General features: G+C 46.3%; 2 protein-coding genes across 2 annotated transcripts in view; one reads left to right on the top strand and one right to left on the bottom strand.

Moving 5' to 3' along the window:
* Positions 1-817: 817 nt before the first annotated feature.
* On the bottom strand, positions 818-1814 carry MRPL41 (mitochondrial ribosomal protein L41). Its single transcript, XM_027746852.2, has one exon. The coding sequence runs from the start codon at positions 1483-1485 to the stop codon at positions 1078-1080; it is 408 nt and encodes a 135-aa protein (XP_027602653.1). The 5' UTR covers positions 1486-1814; the 3' UTR covers positions 818-1077.
* Positions 1815-2053: 239 nt separating this feature from the next.
* PNPLA7 (patatin like phospholipase domain containing 7) overlaps positions 2054-25811 on the top strand; it is an 84488-nt gene continuing 60730 nt past the window's right edge. Inside the window, exons 1-13 of the mRNA XM_039388786.1 lie at positions 2054-2144; positions 3117-3151; positions 5563-5625; positions 6285-6372; positions 6973-7055; positions 9670-9758; positions 10102-10242; positions 11543-11702; positions 12698-12778; positions 17794-17922; positions 19217-19297; positions 20452-20596; positions 21426-21518. Of these exons, the coding sequence (XP_039244720.1) occupies positions 2105-2144; positions 3117-3151; positions 5563-5625; positions 6285-6372; positions 6973-7055; positions 9670-9758; positions 10102-10242; positions 11543-11702; positions 12698-12778; positions 17794-17922; positions 19217-19297; positions 20452-20596; positions 21426-21518 (1228 nt within the window). The 5' untranslated portion in view covers positions 2054-2104. The remainder of the gene's footprint in view (positions 2145-3116; positions 3152-5562; positions 5626-6284; positions 6373-6972; positions 7056-9669; positions 9759-10101; positions 10243-11542; positions 11703-12697; positions 12779-17793; positions 17923-19216; positions 19298-20451; positions 20597-21425; positions 21519-25811) is intronic.

Below are 25811 nucleotides of genomic sequence, written 5' to 3' on the forward strand. Positions count from 1 at the left end.
TTGGTTGTTTTGAGGTTTAAAAATCAAAGGAACTTGGCTGAGGCTTGGAGGGCACTTGGTGAATGTTCCTTGGGAGTCAGAGCAGACAAGCCAGTTTCCTGGGAACATCGAGGGTGTGTCCTTGTAGCTCTGTTTTAAAGCTTGTAACGCTTTTTATTGCCCTGTGAGATGGAGAGGAAACAGCCTGAGGGCAGCAAAGCTGGAGTGCTGTCACTGGGGCCAGACTGGGGCACTGGTTTAGGCTTTAGGCCAGTCCTTGCTTTGCTCAGAAAAAAGAGGAGACTCCAGTTACAATCTGCCTTCACATGGGGTGTGGGGGCTGGTGAAGACCACACGTGGTGAAGACCAAGCTGGAACTGGTGTGAAAGGGCACAGGAACTGCTGCTCCCCAGCTTTGCATTGCCCCATTCTCCAACCCCTCCACCTGCAAAGTGTCCTGGCTGGAAAGTCTCTGGAAGGAAGGGCTGAGGTGCTGCACCCGAAGCTGAAGGCAGAAAACCACCCCCTGTGTAACTGTTACTCTGATGAGCTTCACAGGAAGTGAAAAATGCCGAGTTTAAATGCAGTTAGAAAAGCTGTGCCTTCCCTTCCCCCACTGTGGGTGATCCCACACCCTGTGCCCCTGCAGTGACTTGTGTGGGGATTTGGGGCTGCAGGACTCGGACCTGGGAGCCAGAGCAGCACCAACCCCTCCTGGCCCTCCCCAGCCCCGAAAATATGGGGGTTTGCAGACACCACCTTCAGGACTCAGACTGGATGCTCAGAGCACACACTGAACATGCCTCCCGTCTCCCAGAGTGAACGTTTTCATCCTTAATTTATCTCTTAAGAGTTTAATTCTTAAACTTTGCAGTACTTTGTCTTTAGAAACCTCACAGGCCCCTCACCCCGAGAACCTCCAGGGAGGGCTGTGCTCTCCAGGCACAACTGTGTGGAATGAACGGCCAGTTTCCCCCAGGATTTAAATCACACATTGCAGAGGGACAAGGTGGAAGGATCTGCTTTAATGTCCGGTGCCAGAGCCAGTCCTGCGAGTGCCGGTCGTGCCTCGCCCCCGCCGAGGGCGCTGCTCGTTCCCTACCGCACGTAGTTCTTGGGGAAGAGCTGGAAGAGCTTCCCCTCCTGTGTGGGCTCGAAGCCGTACTTCTCCAGGTTGTCTGGGTCGAACGTGCCGTCCTTCACGTCCTTCTCGATGCGCGGAGCCACCAGCTCGTCGAAGAGCTGCTTGGCCGTGGCGGGCGGCTCGGAGCCCTCAGGGGCGCGGTACGACACGTAGGGCCGCAGCTTGAAGCCCGTCAGGTCGGGCACGATGAACTCGGGCACCATCTCCTTGACGAGGAGGAACTTCTTGTTGCTGGTGAGCACGCCCAGCTTCTTGGCGCCGCGGCCCTTGTTGAAGCTCCGCGGGCCGCGCTTGCTGGTGAACGGAGACAGGCGGTCGGCGCCGCGCACCAGCCCGCGGGCCAGCTGGGACAGGAGCCCCATGGCGGGCACCGGGCCGGGCCTGCGGGTATCGAGGGCTCAGCGAGGACGGAGCTGGTCACTGAGAACGAGGCCGCTCCCTGAGGGCACTCTCAGTGGCTCAGCAGAGCCAGAGTCGCTCCCTGAGGGTAGCGGGGGCTCAGCGAGGCCGGTCCCTCAGGGCACTCAGACTCTCCCGAGCCGGGCCGATACCTGAGGGCACCGAGGGCTCCCCGGGCCAGGCCACTCCCTGCAGGCACTCGAGTGGTCAGCGGAGCCGGAGCCGGTCCCTGAAGGCCCCGGGGGCTCGGCGGGGCCAGTCCCTCCTCCCTCCCCTCACGACCCCGAGCGGCCCGTCCGCCCTCCCGCCTCCCCACGACGCAACACCGCCCGCTCCCATTGGCTGACAAACACCAGCCAATCCGCAGCGCCGATGCTCCCCCGCACTGTTCGGTCCAATCATCGGCGAGCGTCCCGCGGGGTGGGCGGGGCCTGGCGAGGCCGGGGCTTTCCCGCCAATCAGCTGCGGGGGCCGGGGCGCCCCCTGGCGGCGGCGGGCGGGGAGTGCGCCCCGCGCCCTTCGGCCCCGGCCCGGGGAGCGGCGAGAGCCGGGAGCCGGTTCGGGACCGGGACCGGGAGCGGGATGGGGACTGCGGCTGGAGCAGGAGCTGGAGCTGCTGCAGGTGAGGGCGTGCCAGGGTGCCGGGCTCGGCGAGGAGCGGCGGCGGGACCCGGGCCTTGCGGGCAGTGCGGCCCCGCGGTGCCCCCGCCGGGCGCCGGTGTCGCGGTGTGCCGGGGGAAGGGGGGGTTGTTGTTTCTCTCTCGTGTCCCAAGGTGTGACTGGGCGAGACGGGACAGGGCAGAGGAGGGCGACCCGGGGGTGTCCCGGGGCTGCCCAGGAGGGTAACCCGGGACTGACCCGCAGGATGACCCGGGTTCGGCCGGGGAGTGACCAGGACGGTGACCCAGGACTGGCCAGGGGGTGACCAAGAGAGTAACCCGGGTCTGGCCGGAGCTGACCAGGTGGGTGACCCGGGGCTGATCAGGAGGATGACCAGGGTCAGGCCGGGGCCGTCCAGGAGGGTAACCCGGGGCTGTCCCGGGGGGTTACCCGGGACTGGCCAGGAGGTGACCATGAGAGTGACCCAGGTCCGGCCGGAGCTGACCAGGAGGGTGACCCGGGGCTGGCCGGTGGGTAACCAGGACGGTAACCCGGGCTGACCGGAGCTGACCAGGAGGGTGACCCTGGTTGAGCCGGCGGGTGCCCCGGTGCTGCCCTGCCCCGCAGCCCGGTCCTGCTCCGGTCGCCCCGCACAGTGTCGGTGTGCCCCGGGCAGTGCCATCCCGGTGTTCCCTTCTCCTTGGAGCACGGGTGCCCCGAGGTGGCTCTGGCTGTGCCACCGGGCTGTGGGCACCCGGGATGTCCTGTGCGTGAATACCTGTGGCTGTGGAGGAGTTTCTTTAGGAGACACAGCCCTGTCTCCCAGCACTTCCCTGCTGGGTTTTGTTGCTCAGCACAAAGGGATGATAAAGTTAAAAAGTTATTGTTCCCCTTGTGTTCTTGTATTGTTCAAGAACTTGGATCAGAGAGTGTGATCGTCTCTTAACTCAGTCTTCTCTTTTTGGTTTTGCTTTTGCTCCTGCTGTGCCTCCAGACATGGTTGAAGAAGACAACAGCACCAGCCTTGAGGTACTTTGCTTTGCTCTTGTTTTTTGGCATATTTATTTCCCTGGGAGTGTTTCCAGCAGCTGAAAGGTGCTGTACCTGATTTGATAACATTTGGGCCATGCCTTTAGGTGCTTTTACTTTGAAGGAACCTTTCCTTCCAAGAGTTTTATCCTTTCAAACTTTTCAGGATTGGTCCCATTTATCTGTGTGTTTATTATTTTAATTTTTTTTTATTTGCTACAAAGCATTCATAGTCTGCTTTGTATTTTAAACTTTGCACAATGCTATGGTTTAAATACCTTTTGTTTTGTATGGGTTTAGCCTAAAGAAGGGAGAATTGCAGAATTCTGGCAGCCTGCTCTCCTTGCATTTGTTCTTAACCATAAATTGGAAACTCGTGGTCCAACAAGGCATGTGGTGCTTTTCACAGTTGTGAAAAACAAAATAGTTCTTCTATTCTATTCTATTTTGGTTCTCAGAACTAAAAAACACACACAACCTACTCCTGGGCACTTCAAAATGTTTTGTGAAACTCCAGTCTCTGTAGTCAAAACAAGGCATGTGACCCTGGGTGCTTCAGAGCAAGGAGGAAGTCTGATGTTTTGGGCAGTCCCAATTTTAAGGCCTTGCTTTCAGTGCTGATAAGCTTCTCCCACCCCTCCCAGGACAGGGAATGTCTCAGTGTTTGCCTTGGACTGCAAGGAGATGTTGCTGGACTCTCAGCAGAGCTGAGTGTTTGTGCCTGGACTCTGGATGGGTGTGAGCATTAGCTGTGAGGCTGCATGTTGGTGCTGAGTGCTGTTAAGTCTCTGTTTCTTAAGGAAACTCCAACACCAAGAAGCAGAGAAAAGCTCTTTATGCTAACCCATCCTTTAAGCAGGTCTTTGCTCCGTTTTCTGATGGAATGAGGGATTTTTCAGGGTTATCCCACAGGTGTTTTGGGTCTGAGAATTGTTTGGGGCTGTGTGAGGCACCTGTGAAGTCCTTGGATTTGGGTGCTGGCCACAGCCCTCCTCAGAGAGGAGCTGCCCATGACCTCACACCTGCCCCAGGTGCTGTCATGGCCCAGGAATTGCTGACATGTCCCAGTTGTCTCAACAGCTCACCTTGTCTGCTTTGCTTCCTCTGCTTTTCCAGAAGGATTGGCAGTGCTGGAAAAGATCCACCCCCGGGTCTGGGTGGGGAATATCATGTTTTCACTGGTAAAAACCTTGCAAGAACCTCTCAGTGTTTCTTGGAGCTCTGAATTTCTTCTTTCCCTCGTTGAGGCCTGAGGGTTCGCTCTGGGCCCGGCGGGGTTTTGTTCTTCTGCTCGTGGGTTTGTTTCTCCTCCTCCTGGAGCAGCACTGTGAGTGTCAGTTGGCAACTACTATTTTTGATGTTATTTGAGATCCCACAGGCCTGGAGAGCAGCAGAGCTGTCCATGTCCCTGACACTGTCAAGGGGAAATACATTAAGTGACCACAATAGATTTACACCAAGAACTCTCTGTCACCAGGTGTTGTATCTGTTGCTACCACGTTTTCAGCTTTTGATTTTTTCAAATTTTTCTGACTTTCTGCTACAATCCCGTGAATAATAGTCTGATAAGAATAGTGATAGAGTTTGACTCATGTTGGGAAGATAAATTGTCCGTGTGCTGTGTTAAAACAACCTGAGAAGCCAAAGTGAGCATAGTGAGAGGTGACTGGTCAGGCAGGAGTTTCATTTGTGCTGTAGAACTGGAATTAATTTTATGAGAGAGACTAGTTTGGTGACTCTGTGTGCCCTTCATTTTTCTCTTGGTGGCAAAGCTAAATTCAGATGTCATCCAGGTCTGGAACCAGGGGCAGGAATTGTTACCAGAACTGTGTGAAGTGCTTAATTCAAGGACTTGGCAGGTTCAAGACTTGCAGGGGGACATATCTCCTTCTGCTGGGTTTGTTTGCCACTTGTTTGTTGTAATTTTTTTTGCCTTTCCCCCCCTTCTCCTAAGTTTAAATTGGCATTTGTGAGGTTCTTTTAACTGCCAGGTTTTATTCCTGAGAAGCAGTGGTGGGCACAGGTCCCAGGACAGCCCACCTGAGGTCAGGGCTTTTGCATCATTTGCTTCTTATGATGACTTTAACCTGCTGATTTATGACTTATTTTCTCAGTCTCATGAAGTCTTTTACATTCCATTCTCATCATTGTTGCTCTGAAGAACTTAAAACCACCAAAAAAAGTTATTGCCTGGTTTAGGGCTGTTTAGACTGTGTTGAACTGACACCAACTCAAAACTCCCCTAATAACCCCTCTCCACTGAATGTTTGTGTTTGCAAAATCAAAGGAAGGTGCTGAAAAACACAATCCAGTTGTGTTTTAAGGTATGTGACAGACCAGGCACTGAGATGTTCTTATGGAGGCTCTTTGCCAGTTGTGGGAAACTAATTTCACCTTCCTTTTGGTGCCAGGCTGTGATCCCAGATGCAACCCCCATGCTGCAGTTTGTGGAGGACAGGATACACACCACTATGGTAAAGTATGGCTGGAGGTTGGCTGTGCATCCAGAGTGTGCAGCTTCTCCTGAACTGTCAGGAATTGTCAAAGTCTGAGTGTTTGTTTCTTTGCTGTCGCTGGGCACGAGGCAGGAATTAATTCCTGTTATTTAGAATCACAGAATGGTTTGGGAAGGACCTCAAAGCTCATCCAGTCCCACCCCCTGCCATGGGCAGGGACACCTTCCACTAGACCAGGGTGCTCCCAGCCCAGTCCAACCTGGCCTTGGACATTTCCAGGGATGGGGCAGCCACAGCTTCTCTGGGAATTCTGTCCCAACCCCTCACCACCTTCACAGGGAAGAATTTCTTCCCAATATCCCACCTAACCCTGCCCTCCTTCAGCTTAAGGCCATTCTCCCTTGTCCTGTCACTCCAGGTCCTTGTTCATCTCCTGTACATTGAGTTAATCAGCTCACAGATCTTTGGGAAGAAAAATGTGGAATATTTTGCATGTGAACCACTGTTAGAGCTTAAATTCCTTGCATATGTGGTTTGAATTAAAAATCAAGTATTTATGAACGTGCTTGACTTTTAGATATCCTGCTGAGCTCAGTGTGCCTCAGCCCTCCAAAAAGTACATAGTAATTTATAAAGTTGAAAATATTAACTTCTTTCCCCCTAAACTTCCCTCCCAGCTGACTGGAATTGCAATTGGAGCTGCAGTGGCACTGCTGTTTATTGCAGTTGTTGTGTTTGTTGTGTACAGAAGACTGAGACAATCCAGTAAGTATGTGATAACTAAGTAAGTTTTAAAAGCAGTTTTCCTAGCTATCTCGAGTATTTTTGTAATAATCTGTGGTAGTTGTTTGCTGTGAAGGGGTGGCTCTTGCAGGAAAACAGCATTAAAAGGATGAAGAACTTTTGTTGATTCACTTACCCAGGTCTGAACCCAGAATCCAAAACTGTCACGTTCAGGGTGCTGGAGGTTTTTATTTCTCCAGTGTGTGATTAGGATCAGCCTTATTGTCAGCTGTAAATTATGCAAATGATGTCAGCCCTGCTGTGATTTCACTGTTACAGTAATGAGAAATGATTGAATTAGAGGTTTCCTTTGTGAGATTAAAATTGCCTAATCCTTGTATCTGTTTAGAGAGCCCTTTATCTCCTCTGGTGCTGAGGTAGAACCCCAAAGCAGCTCTTCCTTGCTCTGGCTTGGCTGCTCAGAGCTGGGTACTGAGGTGTCCTGGGTTGGTTTAAACTCCCAGTGCTGACCCTGAGAGGTGCCAGCTGAGCAGACAGGAGCCAGGGCAGCAGAATTGCCAAGCTGTGCTCAGGTGTTTTCCCTGAGCAGGTGGTTTCTGACGTGATGCTTCTCTGTTCCAGAACAGCTTCAGCCCCACGTGCCCCAGTACAGGTTTCGCAAGAGGGACAAAGTGATGTTCTATGGCAGGAAGATCATGAGGAAGGTGAGAGCATCTGGCACAGGGGGAGGGAAGGGAGGTTAAAATCCACTCTGGGGGGTGTAGACTCTGTAATACTTTAGGCCTTCAACCTGTAAAATTTCGCTGAGATTTTGTGGATGTTTCAGAACCCCTGGAATGCTTCCTGAATTGTTGGTGGAGCAGCAGGAGCTTCTCCTTCTGGCCAAACTTTAGCTCTTTCAAGAATATTTGCAGCCAGTGAGGGTAGTAATAAATCACTGAATATCTTAACTCCTGTATGGAGCTGATGATTGTTTAAATATCATGGAATCAGAGTAGTTTGGGTTGGAATGGACCTTAAAGATCATCTCACTCCACCCCCTGCCAGGGGCAGGGACACCTTCCACTAGCCCAGGTTGCTCCAAGCCCCGTCCAACCTGGCCTTGGACACTTCCAGGGATGGGGCAGCCACAGCTTCTCTGGGCAACCCGTGCCAGGGCCTCCCCACCCTCGCAGGGAAGGATTTCTCCTCAGTATCCAATCTAAATCCACTGTCTTTCAGTTTAAAGCCATTCCCCCTTGTTTTATCAATATATGATATATATCTATAACAGATACATCTATATAATATATGTATCTCACATATAGATATGAGATATAGATAGATAGATATGTGATGCTATTGATAATCCCTGACTTTGGAAAGCTACTTCTTCCTCAGGTGGTGCTTTTCAGAGCCCCAAGTGTTTGTTGCTTATTTATAATCCTCTGTTTAGTGAAGGATGGTGGGTGCAAATGGCTGGAGAAAAACCAAGGCTGTTTAATTCTGACTGTGGTATGTTCTCCCTGCCTTCTGTCCTGGAGAGTCAGAAGTCTTGGGAAGCTGCAAGGCCAGGCTGGGACTGGCCCCTTTTGTGGGGGCCAGAGGCAGAGTGTGGCTGGGGGGGGTCCTGGCTGTGCCCTGTGCCATGACCTGCTGAGTCCAGGAGAGCACTCCCAGTGCCAGGGCACTGGAAACCTGCATCTCTGGAAAAATAAGGTACAGGAAAGGAACCTTGGGTTGCCAGTCACTGGGTGTTGAGGAACATTTCCTCCTGTGAGCTGCCATGGCCTTCTGCCTCATTCACTTTGTTGAGGTGAATTCAAATACCTGGACTTAATTAGACACTGTGCTGGGTTTAATATTCAGCTCTGGAGCTCTGTCTCATTGTGGAGGAGGTGGTTACTCCCTGAACCTTGCATTGCAGGTCAGCTTTTATGTAGAACTTGGCCAAAAAAGCCCTCAGTGGAGGGAAATTGTGTGTGTGCAACTTCATAATTTTAATATTCCTCATAATGTTAATGTGCAACTTCACAATTTTAATATTCTTTAACACAGCTGTTTATATGTAAGTCACATAAGTAAAGAATGCTTAGAATTCCACATGGGAAATTCATTTCAGGTATTTTTGGGTTTGGGGTTTTACACTTTGCTTTTTACTTTTATTCCTGAATAAGGCAGAGGCTATTTACACACTGACTGCTGTGGATTGTAATTTGGGGAATTTCGATAACATACCAAGGTTTTACTTAAAAAAAAACCCCTCCAAACTAATTAAAGATTTATTTTGTGACAGAGATGTTTTACAGAGATTCAACTCTTTGAGAAACAAATGAAGAACTAGGAATGTTTTGGAAGTAACTAATGAGGGGTTTTCTTGGTGTAGCAGTTGATGTGTTTCTCCAGAGGGTGGCACTTGGGAACCAGGAAAAGTGGGAAAAAGCCTTGGTTTGTCACCAGCTCAGACGTGAATGTGGCCCTGGTTTGTCAGCACACAGACTGCCAGGTAGAATCATGGAATATCCTCTGCTGGAAGGGACCCACAAGGACCATCCAGTCCAACCCCTGGCCCTGCACAGACACCCCAACAATCCCACCCTGTCCCTCAGAGCCTTGTCCAAACCCTCCTGGAGCTCTGGCAGCCTTGGGGCTGTGCCCACTGCCCTGGGGAGCCTGGTCAGTGCCAACCACCCTCTGGGGGAAGAACCTTTTGCTGAGATCCAACCTGACCCTTCCTGGCACAGCTCCAGCCATTCCCTCAGGTCCTGTCGCTGGTCACAGGGAGGAGAGCTCAGTGCCTTCCTCCTCTTCCCCATGTTGAGTGTTCCTGAGTGAGAACCACGGCTGAAGGTTTTTTCCCCCCTACCATCCATTACCACTGTAGCAGTTGCTTAGTAAAATCAAAATATAGTTTGCTTGCTTCATAGAAAGGAAGTGATCCTGAAGTAGATGTTGTTCCAGTCCTCTGAGGTCTTACAGGTGTTCCGATGGCCTCAGGGGAGGCTTAGGTTGGACCTCAGGGAAAGGGTCTTCCCCCAGAGGGTGGTTGGCACTGACCAGGCTCCCCAGGGCAGTGGGCACAGCCCCAAGGCTACCAGAGCTCCAGGAGGGTTTGGATGATCCTCTGGGGCACAGGGTGTGACCCTTGGGGATGATCCTGTGCAGGGCCAGGGGTTGGACTGGATGATCCTTGTGGGTCCCTCCCAACTCAGCACATTCTGTGGTTCTGAATGGCTGGGGGATGGCTTGGAACCTTTGCAGAGCTGGAACTACTGAGTTGGTTTTTCTGGTTTGTTCTGGGTTTTAGTAACTGTTTTTGTTTTCCTTCTTTCCTCCCAGGTTACAACTCTTCCAAACTCCCTGGTTGGGAACACGGTGCCTCGCCAGAGGATGCGCAAACGGGCAAAAGTTTTATCTCTGGCTAAAAGGTACTTGGGCTTTTGGGAAGGGGAAAATTTGTGCCAGGGAGGACGGGTTTGGAGTTTTTATTTGTGGTCCAGTCTTTAGCAGAGCACTTTTCCATAGCTCCTGGCTTTTCCCAGTCCTTTCAGCTGAGGATCAGCTGGGGAGTTTGCTGAACTGGGGTGGTTTGTGCGGCACTGTCTGGTTTGGTTGAAGAAAGGCAGGAGGATGGAAGGTTTAGCTGATTGATGATGTGTAACTTGGGATGGCAAGTGTTTATCATTCACTATATACTTACTCAGTACTTACACTATAATTAAGACAAATGAGGGGATGTCCTGGCTCCCTGACTCAGGTTTTCCTTTGCAGGATTCTACGTATTAAGAAGGAATGTCCAACTCTGCAGAGGAAGGAGCCTCCTCCCTCTTTGCTAGAGGCAGATCTGACTGAATTTGATGTGAAGAATTCCCATTTGCCATCAGAAGTCCTGTACATGCTTAAAAATGTCAGGTAATGTTAAATTAGAAGATAAGTGTGGATGTTCAAGTGATGTGAATATCTGGCAGGTTGTATCAAGTCTCAGACTTTATGGCTGCAGGGTCAGAATCTTGAAGGAGTTGACTGAAATTCATCTGAGCATGAGGACAGAATAAAGGACTTGGAATTTTCTAGAAATGTTAAGAAAATAATGGAGTTTGATTTAAAAATAAAAAATGAGGGGGGGAAAAAGGATGTAGATTAGTGGCCTGAATTTGGGGATAGTGATAATGAAGGTGCTCTAACATGAACAAATGTAGTGCATTTTAAAACTTCTCTGTAGGCTCTATCTGACAATTTTTTGGTACAGAAAAGCATTGTAATTGGTAAATGTTAATTGGATACCATATTGACAGCTCTCTAAGCTGCAGAATCTTTCACTTCTCTGGCTGAAAAGGTTGCAAATCAAATCAAAGTCAGGTTAATCCCCGGGGCTCTTGGGCAGATTAAGAAGAAGGGCTGGTCTTTGTGCCCCTTCAGCAAGAGGTTAAATTTGCTGACACAGCCAAGAGTTTCAGATCTTCCCATCTGTAATTTTGGTTTTGTTTGTGGATGTTCATTTTTTCTCCCAGATATGATATAATTAATTCCTGAAGGTCATACATTCTTGAATAAAAATGCTATTTAAGTCATCTGGTGGAATTATGATCTCCTGTGACTAACTGATGTTGCAGTAGAATTTGATGGATTAATCCTGATAAATGTGAGCTGATGGAGCTCTGTAACAGAGTGATCAGGTTTAAGACCTGTATTTCTGTCTGCCTGGTAGTCACTGGCTATTTTCAGTACTGGAGGAGTCCAGGTGCACGTTACCTGCAGGAGATGGAATATTCCAAATTTAAAGTGTGTGCAGATGACAGGAATTTTTCCCTATATTTTCAGTATTTCTCCTGTGTCCTGGTCCCATGGACAGGGCAGCTGCACTAAAAGGGAGAGTTCCATGGAGTAACTTTTCTCCTGCAGTGTGTGAATCCTGCAGGGTTTTAAATTCCTTCTCCTTCGGAAGCCGTGCTGGTGTTTGCTGGAAGAAGGCTGGCTGCACTTCCTGCTGAGCTTGCTGGCATTCCTTGGAGTTCTTCTCCGAAGGAACCCCAGTATTCACAGTCTCAGTGTTTCACAGTGCTCTTGCACCTCTGTTCTGGGGAGCTCTACTCCTTCTGCCCCGCAGCAGCCCCTCGGGGCTTCCTCCGTTATTCGTGCTTTGCTAATTTAGGAAGGATTTTCCAAGGGCACTGGTGATTTTGGGTTTCCCTCTGCGTTTTCTTTGCTGCAGGGTCCTTGGGCACTTTGAGAAGCCTCTGTTCCTGGAGCTGTGCAAGCACATGTTCTTCGTGCAGCTGCATGAGGGCGAGTACATCTTCCGTCCTGGGCAGCTGGACAACAGCATCTACGTCGTGCAGGATGGGAAGCTGGAAGTTTGCATCCAGGAAAGCGTAAGAACCAACTGATCTGCAGTTTTTAAGATACATTTGTTGGCATAGCATACAGCCTGGCATGAATCATTAAGCATTGATTAGACTTAGGCCTGTGAGTCATAGGGATTTAGAAGGGATTACTCCCAACTCTTCATAAAGATCGAGGTTTGTAGCTCTGGTCCCTCGTGTCTCAGATGGGAGAGAAGGACACAGTGCTGATGGGGCACCTTGAAATATCCTCACACATAGTTATTGAGGGAGGACAGGGTGCAAGGTGGGCTTGGAAACATTCCCTTTTGGGGTGGTCATTATAGAAAGTAGGTGGGCACAGAGAGCAGGAGAGACCTCGCTCACTTCAGAATATTCTAATGGGAGTTACTGGGTTTTACCTGGGAGGTGGAAGAGTCAGATTCACTTTTGGGTAAACAGGGAAAAGAAATGATGGTTTGTTTCATGGGTGAGTCTTAAAATGTTGAGTGCCAGCCCTTGTGATCCTTTCTGCCAAGTTTGATTTTTAGTATTTTTCTTCTTCCTGACTGAACATTGAGTTTGGCTTTAGGTTGTGAACAGGTTTCCAATGGCTGAAAATGCAGGGGACTCGTGTTTGGAAATTATACCAAATGTGATGATTTCTGTATAATTTTACATTTTTCTGTTCCTGACATGAAACCCCTTGATAAAGGAGGCTGATTCTGCCTCAGAGTGAAGGGAGCTTTGTTTTGTTGGTGGTTACAAAGCAAAGACAAGCAGGTCCAACTCCCCCCAGACAAAGCTGGCTTTTAGTTGCTTTTAATTTATCACTTTCAGAATGGTGATTTGAAGCCCTGTGGTTGGAATGAGCACATTTCCATCAGAGCAGAGACAAAACAAGCATCCAAGTCCCAATGGGAACCTGGAATGGGAGCTGCTCAGAGTGTGTGGGAGGATTGGGAGCAAGTTAAGCTTTCTGAAATGCTCCAAATTTGCCAAAATGCAGCTGTGAGCCTGCAGTGATGGTGTGTCTGTGCCTGCAGGATGGAACAGAGGTGGTGGTGAAGGAGGTGCTGGCAGGAGACAGTGTCCACAGCCTTCTCAGCATCCTCGACGTCATCACGGTGAGTCCTGGGAGCTGCAGGGTTCCTGCAGTGCTGCTGGACGCCAGAGCCTGGCAGGGGGAGCAGGAGTTGAATATTCCTGGGAAGGACTCAGGATGCAAAATGGTTTTTTGATTAACTCTTCTCCTCCTCCCAGGCCTTCCCAGGTGTGGAGTGAGCTCTGGGGTGTGTAAGGTGGTTGTGAGTCGTGTGCTTGGCAGTGTAACTCTGGCTGTTCCTGATCAGCAGCAGGATTTGGATTATTCCTTTATGTCTGGAAGTCTGAGACAGGGTTTGATTTGCTTGAGGGCACAACTCAAGTCAGGAGCAGGACCAGGTTGGGGCCCAGAATTCCAGGCTTTTACACTGTTTCATGGAATCCCAGAATATGCTGAGTTGGAAGGGACTCCCAAGGACCATTGAGTGCAACCCTTAACCCTGCAGACCATCCCCAAGAGTCACACCATGTGCCTGAGAGTTTGATTTGTTGCTTACTGAATTTATTTTTATTTAATCTAAAGAAAATAAACCTGACAGTTGCTATTACTGTGATTATACCATGAAAACAGTTGATGGATTGATTTATTTTCCAACATCGGTGGTGCTGGTGACCAGCTGAGGGTTGTGCTCCTTGGCAGGGGACAGGATGAGCTGAACGTTTGGGGGTCATATTTGATGTACAAATTGGTGGGGTTTGTTTCAGCTGGAATTACACTGATGGTTTTGCTGAAATCATCCCAGCACAGCTATTTGGGAATACCTGAATGGAAGGTGTTGAATTCATCATCTTTGATGATACTCAAGCACTGAATGTGCTTTCTTGAAGGATTTTAGTAGTGGAGAGGATGAAGATAATCAAATCTGTATTCATGTTTGACCTTGTATCATGTTTCTGTTGTGCTTGGCTGTCTCTGTTCATCAAAAGGTACCATTAAGTAGTTTAAGGATTCTCTAAAGTGTTCTTTGCCATTTTAAATGCAAACATGCATCTGTATATCTGTATTTATAGTTCCCATAAAACCTATTGACAGGGATACATTTTTTTAAGCTTGGTCACGCTTTTTTTCCTGTAGAAAGTAATGGCATGTGAATAATTTGGACTGTACAAGTCTAGTTCTTGCTGTCAAATTCATATTAATATATTTGTAAATTCGTATTAGTACCTTCCTCCTTGGTACTTCCACCACTAAATTTTCTTAATGACAATATTCTAAAGAGCAGAACCATCATATAGGAACATTAATACTAGTCATGTTCTTGCTTTATAAAGGAATATAGGAAAAGAAATCCTTCTTGTATAACAGCGTCTTGTGGCTTTGGTTTTTTTAAGAGTGTTGCCATTCATTTTGTGTTGTGTTAGGATCTTTTTTGGTTTTTAATTCTCATTCTATGATTTTTTTCCTCTTTCTCATTAGTTATATCACTGGTAAATAAAAAAATAAAAATGATTGAAAGTGTCTTGAACAGAGTTAGCAGCGTGGAGAAGAACATGGAATGAAAAAACCTTGCAGGTTTTTTTTTTTTGCTAAACTCGTTCTCATTTATTTTTACAACTCTTTTGTTCCTCATTTCCCAGCTTTGTGGGAAATAAAACTGCCTGGTTTATTTCTGTTTCTCCTCTTCCTTATGTCCCTTGCTGACTTTGGCTGTGGGAGAAGCATGAAAATGTGCAAGGAGTGAGGAAGTTGATCAAAGTAGAGGAGACTCTTCAGTGTCATTCCAAATCAGTGATTAGAACTTCCTGCAGATACCATAACCTTAATTGTCACCCAGCACAAGGCTCTGAGATGAAGAAAGGGTGTGTTCAGAGAGGATTTCAGTTGCCTTACCTAAATTTGGGATTCTTTCAGCTGATTTTGTAGCACATGATGTCAGGCTGGTCCCTCACTTAGCTGAGAGCTTTGTGAGAAAGTTGAGGTTGCTGCAAGAGCTCTTGTTGTTGGATCTAAAAGAAAGGTCACACAAGAGGCACTTTTCTAGTTTAATCTTTCAGTTTTTAAATTGGAAAGTCCCTTTAGATCTACTAAATACAAAGGTACCAGCTGTGACATGAGACTTCACTTGTTCTGAGAACAGATCGATGCTGATTTCTCTAAACTTGAAGGAGAAGCTGGAAGCTTTTGAATCCAAGTAGGTACAGGCTCTTTCCTGGTATTCTGGAACAATTCTGAGGTGTAGTTAATCTGACTCTGAATTGATGCTGCTCCAAATATTCAAGAAGTCTCTGAGCTGAGCATTGTTGGTGTCCACGAAGTGTTTTCAGCAGCTGTTGCTGAGAGCTCGTGTGTGCAGCCAGAGCTTTTCCCTGGACAGTGAATGTTCATCCAGAGTTAAATGGGACCAGCAGAGATGGCTTGTGATGCTGATTTCTGGAGCTTTGGGGTTGACTCTCCTTTTGTGGAGTGGGTATTAGGAAAACTGGGAGCAGGAATAAAAAAGAAGAGGCTGTGAGGAATATTGATCAACTGGCAGTGACTGAGGGGGGGAAATGAAAGTCAGGATTAAAAGAAGCTGAAAAAACACTTGGATAAAGGTGAGCCTGCAGGGCTCAGGTCTGTTTAAGTGGCACTGGACAAGATGGATGAGGTTATAAAGAAGAGATTGATTGCTGCAAGAGCTTTGGGTGCAGCAGTGTCGGTGCAGTGAGGAGGGTGTCAGGTAGGAGGGGAGGAAGACAAATCCCAGGCAATGGAAAGAGGGAGAATATGCCAGATTTTTGGGTACAAAAAGGAGTTACCACTGCAGGTGGCAGAATGTAAAGCACCTGTATCTCTTGTGGCATATTTCTTAACCAAATTCATTTGGATTTGGCCATTAGCTGTCATTTGGATTTGGCTGCTGCTTGTAGGTGACATCTTACAGTTCTTGGAACAAGTAAATAGTTACCTGCCCTGAGAACAAAAAGTTCTTTTCAAGAAACCCTGTTTCACTCCTGATTATAACTTAACTGTTCCTGTCATCTGAGTGTGGGATTGCAAAACAGTATAATTTAAACCTGGTATTCTCCCTGTGCTGCTGATTATTTTGTTTCTGAGAGAACTGACAATTACAGAACATTTCCTCCTCGAGCTCCTCTCACAGCTTTTAGCATGTTCCAAACCCATTAGTTGTGGTGTTGGCCCTTTCAGAACAGAGCTGCTCTCATGCAGTGATATCAAAAAGGCAAAATTATATGCTGAAAACCTGGAGGATTGGGCTGTTCTTTGGAGGAAAAGGCTGCTGCATCATTATCCATTATTATCCTAAAACTGGTTTTCTGACACTCTCAGGACTGGCCTCTCCTCTCACAAGCACAAGAAAAAACCCAAACACTTTACTGGGCAGACTGGAGACCACATGACTGTATAAACAGGGCTTATTTGGCTCTTGGGAATAACTGTTATGGAAGATTATTAAACCTGGTGTTTATCCTTGTCCAGCAATTAAAGATTTACTAGATTTCCTTACTTTTCACTATATATTTGATGTAGAGATTGGTAGGAAATACAATTGATGGCAAATTCAGTGATCCATGCACTTAAAACCAGACTTATATACATTTTCTATTGCATTTAAGTATAAGAATTCCAAATTAATTCTTTATCTGAAGGCAGACTTTAAACTGGCTTGTAAAAGTGGATTGTCGCATTTATTTTTGTTAATTTTGGTTAATTTCTTTACCTAATTAAAAGAAACTTAAGAAAACTGGGGACACTGGTAACTTTGCCCTGTAGGTCAAAGAGATGTTTAAAATTTCCAATCCCTCAGGAACTTGAAAATCAAAGCTATTAATTTCATCCCCAGATTGTATAAAAAGGTCAGCTGAAGTTTGTGTAATTAAGAAATTGGTTCCAATTAATGTAATTTAATTTTAGAACCTACTTCATGGTGCCTTGCAGACCAGCAGACAGAGCTGCAGCTTTATTTTCCAGAGTGATTATTGTGGTACAGAAAGTCTCTTGTTTGGTTTTGCTGGGTTCTTTAGGCAGGAATTCCTTCCCAGTGATTGTGTGGAGTTGTCTGGTGCTCTGGAAGACTTGGGAGTTGTTTCCTTTATAATCAGCATTTAATATCTGTGTGTTCAGTGCTTGGAAAAATTTCCCTGCTGCTGTTCAGGAGGGGGAAAGCTGTGAGGTGACTGTTAAAGCAGAAACTCCATTTCTTCCTTTGCTCCTTCTCTGTGCTGTAAAAGGGCTCATTTTATCTTAGAAATATGGGGTAGATCAGTATCTGATGTATTAGTAAATTAATTCATGACTTATAGATGTTATTTCCAGCATTACATTTTAGAAGGGGTGCTGTCTGGAGTTTTTTGTCCAAGTGTTTGGCAATAGATTTTTGTTAAAACTCTATTGTGATTCAAGGGGGAAAATCCTAAACTGGAGGCTTGCCTTCCAGTGTAAAAAAATCTCTACATTCTGCCCACTTGCAGTTTTATTTTTCATTGGTTTGTTAATTGTCAATCTGTTCTTTGAGCAAGATGTTCTAGACCCACTTTGTCTTAAGTAAAGAGAAGCTGTTTGGCTTTGTCACATGGAATATTTCATATATATATATATATATATGAAGACACATGTATCTTGAAACACAAGAAGTCTGCCTGGTTTTTGTCTCACTCCATTATGTATGTAATTACTGTACAATTTTGTTGTATTTTGTACTGATTGTGTGAGTCTGGGCTTGTTTTTGCAGCAAATAGCTTGGCTGTCAGTACAAATAATAAAATCAGCAAACCCTCTGTTCTCTTCAGCTGGAATTTGAAGTGCTCCTGAAGCCTGGCTCTGTCTGTAATGACTGTGGCAGAGCTGACAGACCCTTAACCTGATCCACCTCCTTGTAGCTCTTATTTCTCTGCCTCTGTCTCTGTTTAATTCTGATGGAACTGCTGGTGTGAGTTCGCTCTCATTACTCCACCCGTGGGTCATGGAGCACAAGTTCAAGGCTTTCTGTGGTCAGATGATGTCTGCCAGACATACAGAGCAGCAAAGCAGGAATCTGGGGAGGTTTGAGTTGGATGGTTGGTGGATTAATCTTGTGCCTCTGGAACTTTCCATCAGGGCCACCCTGCTCCCTACAAAACAGTCTCAGCCCGAGCAGCCACTCCATCCACAATTCTGAGACTTCCAGCAAGTGCCTTCCAAGATGTGTTCCAAAAATACCCTGAAACTCTGGTGAGAGTGGTACAGGTAGGTAGAACTGAGGGGGAAGGGGGAATCACTCGTATTTCAAAGTTACAGGGAAGACATTTAGAGGTTCAGCAAGTTCATCATCCTTTGGCAGGTATGGAACTGCTCAAGATCTGGAATATATCCTGCTATTCCCCTAGTTGTTAAAGCCCTAGACTTAATAATCCCAGCACTACCACATACAGGAAGAAATAATTTATATATATATATCTTCATTAATTGAGTTTCTGCCTGTGGTAGCCTCTTTAATCAGCCTGACCTGCACTGTGAGCTCGTTGGTCCTTGAGGAGAAGGTGCTGGCGTGGGCTCTGCACCTCGGTGAGCACCAGCAGTGCTTCAGAGTGGCTTAGGATCATGAACAGGCTGTCACATGTTCTGAAATAGGACTGTTGGACCCTTAGAAGCTGTTTGGTGAGGGGTGATGCTTTGGAAAATTCACAAAATTCAGATGGATATGTGAATTTCCACTTCAGAAGTGTCTGTCAGCACCTGAGGAAAGAGCTGTGCTTTGAATTAGCTTAAAGTTCACCTTCCCCTGCTTTGCAGAAGCTCAGACTGTTCTCAGGTGAGCACTGAAGTTTGGCTCGTCCCTCCTGCAGGTGGGAGGTGGTGCAAGGATCAGGAATGAAGGATTCCAGGTGTAGCAGCCAAAGGGTGCAGTGTCTGATGAGTCACTCTGGGCTGTCCTTTTGTTTTACTGTCACTGCTGAATCTTTTTGTCCTTGCAAACTGTTCTGGTACTGGATGATTTATGAGTGACACCTGAACCTCCTCGTCCTGATGGTTGAGAGGAACAGATCATTAACACCAACTTAATTTGCTCTGGGAGAGCTGGTACAAAAGAGAGGATGGCTTAGGAGTGGGAATTATCTGGCAGGGCAGAGGAAGGTCGGGTGGCACTGATGTTCTGGGTTAGGTTTGAGTGCTTGTGGAGCAGTGGCTCAGGTTCTGAATGGGGAAAGATGGATTAATTTTTTTAATGAGAGGGGAAAATTGGAAGCAAAACCTTTTATTTCAAGGGACTTCTATTACTGATGTTTACAGAAAGCAAAAAGCATTTGGTGTTTGTGAGTGAGGCTTTGGATTCTTGTTCCATCAAATGATTGTGAAGTCATTGTAAATCACTTTGCTCCGTCTCTATCTCAGTTTGTCAACTGCTAAAAAGGAATTTCAGCTTAGGGTGCAGTCTGTGTTTTATAAAGTGCTTTCAGGTACTGTGGTACATGATTGTATCTAAATGCCAGAACAAGTGTGGGAGAATGCTGAATCCATTCCTGATGCTTCTTGTTTGCAGATCATCATGGTGAGGCTGCAGAGGGTGACATTCCTGGCTTTGCACAACTACCTTGGTCTGACCACGGAGCTCTTCAGCTGTGTGAGTTTGGGGGGCTGTCCCTCAGCTCTGACTGGGCACAGGGAGGTTCTCCTCCTTCCAGAAGGTTGTAAAGCAAATGCTACATATTAAATTCCTAATGACAGTACTTGAGAAGTGAGGTACTTGTACAACCAGCCCATAAAACCCAGCCCACGCCGACGCCTGGGGAATTATTGGGAGGCTTCAGTGTCCAAAGGGCATCGCTCCGAAGTGATGGATGTGCTCTGCTCTGTGCTCCAGCAGTCCTGACATTTGTTAATGGTTCCTGGTCACCTCTGCCTATAGCAGTGTGAAAAATGCTGTCCCTGTGGTGGCAGAGGGTCAGGTTCTGACCGAACAAGTTAAATCTCTTTAAAAAGGAGGCCGTGCAGCAGCGGGGGAAGATGTTGGGAAATTCTTGTAACTTTAGCAAAATAGTGCTTGATCCCTGTATCCATGATTAATGCTTAGTCTTGTACCAGATAGTGCTTAGTGCCTATAGCAGTGATTAATATGTACCAGCAGATGTCTTAGTTCTGAGAACAAAGACTGTGTGTTGGAGCAAAGGCAGTGAGAAAAGTACAACGTGACTGGACCACGTAGTTGAGATACTTTCAAGAAGAGATTCATTGGGATATCTGGGACCACAGAGGGATAGTTTGGGGAATGGGGTGTTCCCCAAATGACAGAGACCCTCAAAAAACCCCTACTCATATCCAAATAAGTTCACAGAAGTAGTTGGCATATGTGTATGTATTCTGGAGATGTGATGGATGTGTAATGATTATGTATTCATTTCATATCTATAACCTGGTCTGTTTGGTTGCTGGGTGTGCATTTGAGGTACAGAGATCCCCCATGCACCCAGTGCTCTAAATAATGCCTAATATAATTTAAAATAATGGCTTTCTAACCCAACAAACTGGTTGGAGAGGTTATTTCCCCTTTTTCTGTGACAAGGTCAGGGAATACTTAAATCAAACTGGCCAGTTTTGAGTGCCCAGACCCTGATGGGATGGATGAGGGAGCTGGTGGATCCCATGACAAGTCACCCCTGGTGATCTTTGATTGATCACCACAACTGGGAGCAGTCCCTGGGGGTCAGAGCAGGCTCCAGGCCTGTGGGACAGGAGTGAGTGTGTGGTTTATGTTTCCTTCTCCCCTTGCTCCTTCAGCAGAGCCAGGCCATCCCACTGGTGTCCGTGACCAGTGTCACAGCTGGAGGAAGCACCAGCAAAGCTGGGAAAAGACCAGTGTCCAGTGCACTGGAGGAGGATCGTGGAGAGAAGTTTGAAAGATCTGGGGAAGGACTGGAAATGGGTAACGTTTCTGGAAACATGGAGTAGCTTTTGTGACCTTCTTTAATTGTTGTGCTAATCACAGAATCCCAGACTGGTTTGGGTTGGAAGGGACCTTAAGGCTCATCCAGTCCCACCCCCTGCCATGGACAGGGACACCTTCCACTAGCCCAGGTTGCTTCAGCCCCAAATCCAACCTGGCCTTGGACACTTCCAGGGATGGGGCAGCCACAGCTTCTCTGGGCAACCTGTGCCAGGGCCTCCCCACCCTCACTGGGAAGAATTCCTTCCCAATATCCCATCTCACCCTGCCCTCCTTCAGCTTAAAGCCTTTCCCCCTTGTCCTATTGATTTGATTGACTATTGATATCACTGCTATTGATCAGAGGATTTTTATTTTATTAATTAGGAATTGCCTTAGATGAGTTTTGGTTTTGAAGCCTTTGGATGGCCCTTAGCTTCAAAGGGGAATTAATACTATCTTTTTAATTATTTTTAGGGATGAGGGAGAGGAGGAAAAAAGTGACTCCTAATTTCGAATGCATAGGAGGAGCTGGGAAAATTGTGAGTCTAGATACCAGCAGAAGAATTGCTGGATATGTGCCTTATCAGGCTAAAATGTCAGTACTGAAGGTAAACCCAGGAAAACAGAGTTGAATTTTGCCTCTGCACCTGGAAAAAAAACCCCTTAATTAAATGAAAACCGGGAACAGTTTTAAACGATGTTTAACATCAATGTTTCAAAACTTTTAACACAGTGGGTAGTGAGAGGTTCTTGCTGTCAGTGAGATTTATTTTATTTGAGGTTACCTTGCTTTTACATTTGTGCAATTTTTGTTTCTAAATTCCAGATACGTTGAAGATTTCTGGTGCAGAAAACACAGAGCATATTTTCAGGAGAAGCCTTTCATCACCTCCCTATGCAGGGTCTGCAGAGGCTTCTAGTAAGTAGTGCTTGGCAAAATTGTGGGAAATATATAATTTGTCTAATCATTTGGGGGGAAACCACATGATCTCTGGAGTGCTGGGGTAGATAATCTTCCTGTTTATGATAGATAATCATCTTGCAGACCTGTTTGTGGTAGATAATCATTTTGCAGTAGTGCTGCTTCCTAACTCATTTGTCAAAAATTTATTTAGTGAGTAACAAGTGGACTATTATCCAAGAGAGCATTCCCTTGCTGTCATTATTAGCAATGGGGAACATGCAGTAATTTGGCTACCAATGCCTGCAAATGAAGAGCTTTATTAATTGGTATAACTGAAACAAAGTGAGTTATGATGATATGCCATCATCTTTCATACAAAAGATGACACACGATTCTTGCTTGGCTCATTGTCCCAAAAAGCACATTAGACATGGCTTTGTTTCCCAAAAACATTTGGGAATGTTTTTTTTTTGAGTGGATAATAAAGGTGATTGATCACTGGAGGCTGTGAGGAGACATTTATGAGGCAGAGCTGGTTTGATGCTGCAGTATCAGTATTTAGGGCAATTTCAGTCATCTCCACTGTAGACATCTTCCTCTGGGCCAGGTGTTCAGGACAGCTTTGTGTGCCAAGGTGGGGAAACTGGACTTGTGGGAATCACAGGGGGAAGACATCTGTCTGTGTTAGCTGAGTGCCAGACTAACCCTTGTGAGGGAGTTGGGAGGTCATGCTTAGATACTGCTAATAGAGAACTCATAAAAGGTTTAATCAGTGGAATAAAGGTGCCCTGGGTACTTTAGAAGGTACTTTTGTTGCTCACCTTGGCTATTAGATGGCTTAGAAGATAAGAACATTCTGTGAGGGGTTAAAGAGTGTGGAGACAAGGGGAAGGAGGGACCCAGGCTGAGGGAGCCCTTCCTGCTGAGGGCTTTGCCCAGGGCAAGGTTTGTGTCATTTGTTGCTATCCAGTTAAGCTGGGGGTGGGCAGAGAGGAGGGGAATGGGGAGTTCCTTCGTTTTTCATACTGGAGGGCTGATTTGTTTCCTCTTCAGTTCCTGCTGGGCAAGTGTACAGGGTTCCCAGTTAGATTTTTTTCATAGCTTCCATGTTACTGTCCAGGGGGATGGATGTGATGGAGAAGTGGGATTTTTGGCTAGTGGTCAGTACCTCATCTTTCTGAACTGGGGAAAAAAATCACTTGACTTGAAATGGGGCTTGGCTTGATTTTCCTGTGTGTGAGGTTGTTTTGCACTATGCATTAAAAAACATGCCAGCAGACTTGATTCAGAGGTGAATTAGGTAATGCCCTGAACACAGGACAGTTCAGTGAGCTCTGCCTGTGCAGCCCTGTGACACCTGTAAGGGACAGTCCTTGCATGTTCTTAGGAGCTGGATCCCTGCAAACTTACCCATGGATATGTCCATTTGTCCTCCCTTTCTCCTTTTGTGTGTCACAAGAGTTATATTGGTGTACACTGACCTTGGCAGAGAGAGAAAATTAATTTTTACTGACAGAAGGAGCATGTCTAATTGGGTAATTATGATTTGCCTCAGTTAACAGAGCTGATTTCTGCTCCCTGCACTGAGGTTACTGTTTAGTTTGCACAGAAAGTGTCATGATGTCTGTAATGACAAGATCAGGATCTTGTTTCAGATTCTATTCCTCTGCCTTACTGTGTGTTCAGGCTCCATGGAATATTGATTATGTTTATTACTGACTCAGAGAGGAGAGAACTGTCTGTATTAGAGTCATACAGGTGCTGATATCTCAGCATATCCTTGATTTGCCTGGCTCATCAGAATTAACAAAAACTGCTAAAAATTCCTTTGGGGGAAAACACTTTTGCTTCAGTTGCTCCTGGGGCTGGGGTCTAATTTATTCTTCTGGGTTTTGTGCAGTTCTCTAACTTGAAGCATAGCAGTTGTGTAGATGAGGGAATAGGAACCTGCTGACTCAGGCTACTCTGCTTTTTAAGTGTACTGACCCTTTGTGGAGAAAGATGGAACTAGCTCATGTGAAGCATCTGGTGGACAGAGGAATTAGAAGAAGGAAATAAAACAGCAAGGTCATTTCTGTGATAAATTCACCCATTTATTGTTCCTGGGAGTGTGTCTTCCTAACTATTATTCTAAGGTTAAATAGCAGCTGTCTTTTATTGGTTTGTTTGTTGTTTTTTGCTTCTCAGGTGTTCAGGGAAGCTGCTCTTCCCCTCCAAGCCCAAAGCCCTGTGGGACCACCCGCAGCAGGCAGGGCAGGTAGCTCAGTGAGCGAGTGCTTGGCGGGGAAGAGGCACTGGAATGCTGCCAGTTGCCATTGTTTTTGCAGTGACTTCCATCCCAGCAGTGTGTGGGATACCAGCAAGCACATGTTCCTCACACAGGATCACATTCCACTCCTGTTTCCCACTGCCTTCTGTTCCTTTGACTCAACGGTTGCAGCTGAAGCTCGTTCTGCCGGATCCTTTCCCACTCCCGTTTGAGCAGCAAGACAGTTTAATTAATCACTGCGTGGGCAGCTCATCTCTACGACTGAGATGAAGATTCTGCTTTGAATAGAAGTCTAGTAGACATAAGCTTTCATTCTTAGAATGCCTCCTCGTTCTCCTCTCCCCGAGTTTTTGATGTGCAGAGGATGCTCTCCGTGCCTACGTGCCCATTATCAGATTATTTGGGTTTTACATGAGAGGTGTGTGTTTAGGTTGGGAATGCACTTGGTGTATTGGGGCTCAGGAATTGCTGGCACTGGGACTGGGGGGTCAAGGTGACTGACAGGGAGTCAGATCAGCCCAGAGGAAGCTGCTACTTCTGTTTTCCCAGCTTTTTTGTTTATAGCTGATTTAGGGTCTTTAATGCCGCAGTGAAATGAAATTCAGTTGATAAAATCAACAACTTTTTGGTTTGTTTGGTTGTTTGGGTTTTTTTTTTCTGATTTTATGGCTTGTAAGTTCTGCTGATAATAACCTTTGGGTCAGCTTGTTTGGTTCCTTGTTTGGAGGCTGATCACCAAATGATGTTATGACCCCAGTGGCAGATGTGGATTTACTGCATGCAAAGATTGGTTCACATTTGTACATCACAGAATCATAGAATTGTTAAGGTTGGAAAAAACCTCTCTAAGCTCATCAAGTCCAACCATTAACCCAGCAGCACCACCATGTTCACCACTAGCCCATGTCCTCAAGTGCCACATCCACAGGTTTTTTGATCACTGCCAGGGATTGTGACTCCACCACTGCCCTGGGCAGCCTGTGCCAGGGCTTTGCAACCCTTTCCCTGGAAAGATTTTTCCTAATATCTAATCTAATCCTCCCCTGGCACAACTTGAGGCTGTTTCCTCAAGATGGCATGAAAAAGAGTACTCTGAGGTAGATCTGAATACTTGGGACAGTGGGATTCTCCCGTTGTCTCAGCTGGGGAGGAGATAGGAGTCAAGCCCCTACAGAAATAGAAGAATGTTGGTTTTCAAATTAAATTTATAGACAGCTCTTCGTGGGGGGGTGGTATTTTCACGTGGTCATATATCACAGGTTATTAAATACAGGGCAGCTCCATGTTTCCAAAAGCCAACTTCCCAAAGCTCTGGGCAAAACTAAAGTGTTTGGAGAGGGGGATATAGGGAAGAAAAATTAAAAATTTGAGCCCTCTCAGAACTTATTGGGTAACAAAAATTACCAGTCCGGAAAGACAGTTGGTTTTCCTAAAGGCCCAGCCTACTCCTGAACAGCAATTTGTATTTATAAAAGCAAAAGTATAAGAACAATGACAGAAGGGAAAAGGCATAAGGGAGAAAACAGTCTTAATAATCTATTTTGGAAACATATTGAGCATGGAAATATGATAGAAATTATTATAGGTTTATTTGCTGATGGAAATTGCAGTTTCTGAATGACTCTTAAACTCATCTGTAAATCCTCAGACTGATATGGGGGAATCCTGCTCAAGGTATTTAATTAAATAGGAAGAGTTTCCTCGTTATGTTTGTATTATTGATTAGCTCAGAGGGGTTCCTGGAAGGTGGATGAGACAGCCAAGGAGCTAATGTAATTAAGCTGTATTAAATTGGGAAGTAAGGAACAGAGGTTGTAGTGACTTCAAATTCATGAATTAAATAAATTCCCTGTAAGGGAATTTCTTATGGAACTCTCAGCACCACAGTTTGGAGAAGTTGTAGACAGGATCTGAGATTATTTAGACTTCAAGGAGAAATGCTTTGTATGGAGAGACTTTAAGAAGTTGCTGATCATAATATTCTTCCCCATGAAAGGTCTTGCAATTTATTGGGTACAAAAAAGTTTCTTTTGTTTGGT

The sequence above is a fragment of the Pipra filicauda genome, unplaced genomic scaffold (genome assembly GCF_003945595.2).
Source record: "Pipra filicauda isolate LSUMZ 115617 unplaced genomic scaffold, ASM394559v2 scaffold689_size176454_pilon, whole genome shotgun sequence".
In the NCBI taxonomy this organism is placed as follows: Eukaryota; Metazoa; Chordata; class Aves; order Passeriformes; family Pipridae; genus Pipra; species Pipra filicauda.

Coding starts and splice junctions, on each gene's coding strand:
- MRPL41 (XM_027746852.2), bottom strand. CDS start 1,485: ATGGGGCTCCTGTCCCAGCTGGCCCGCGGGCTGGTGCGCGGCGCCGAC.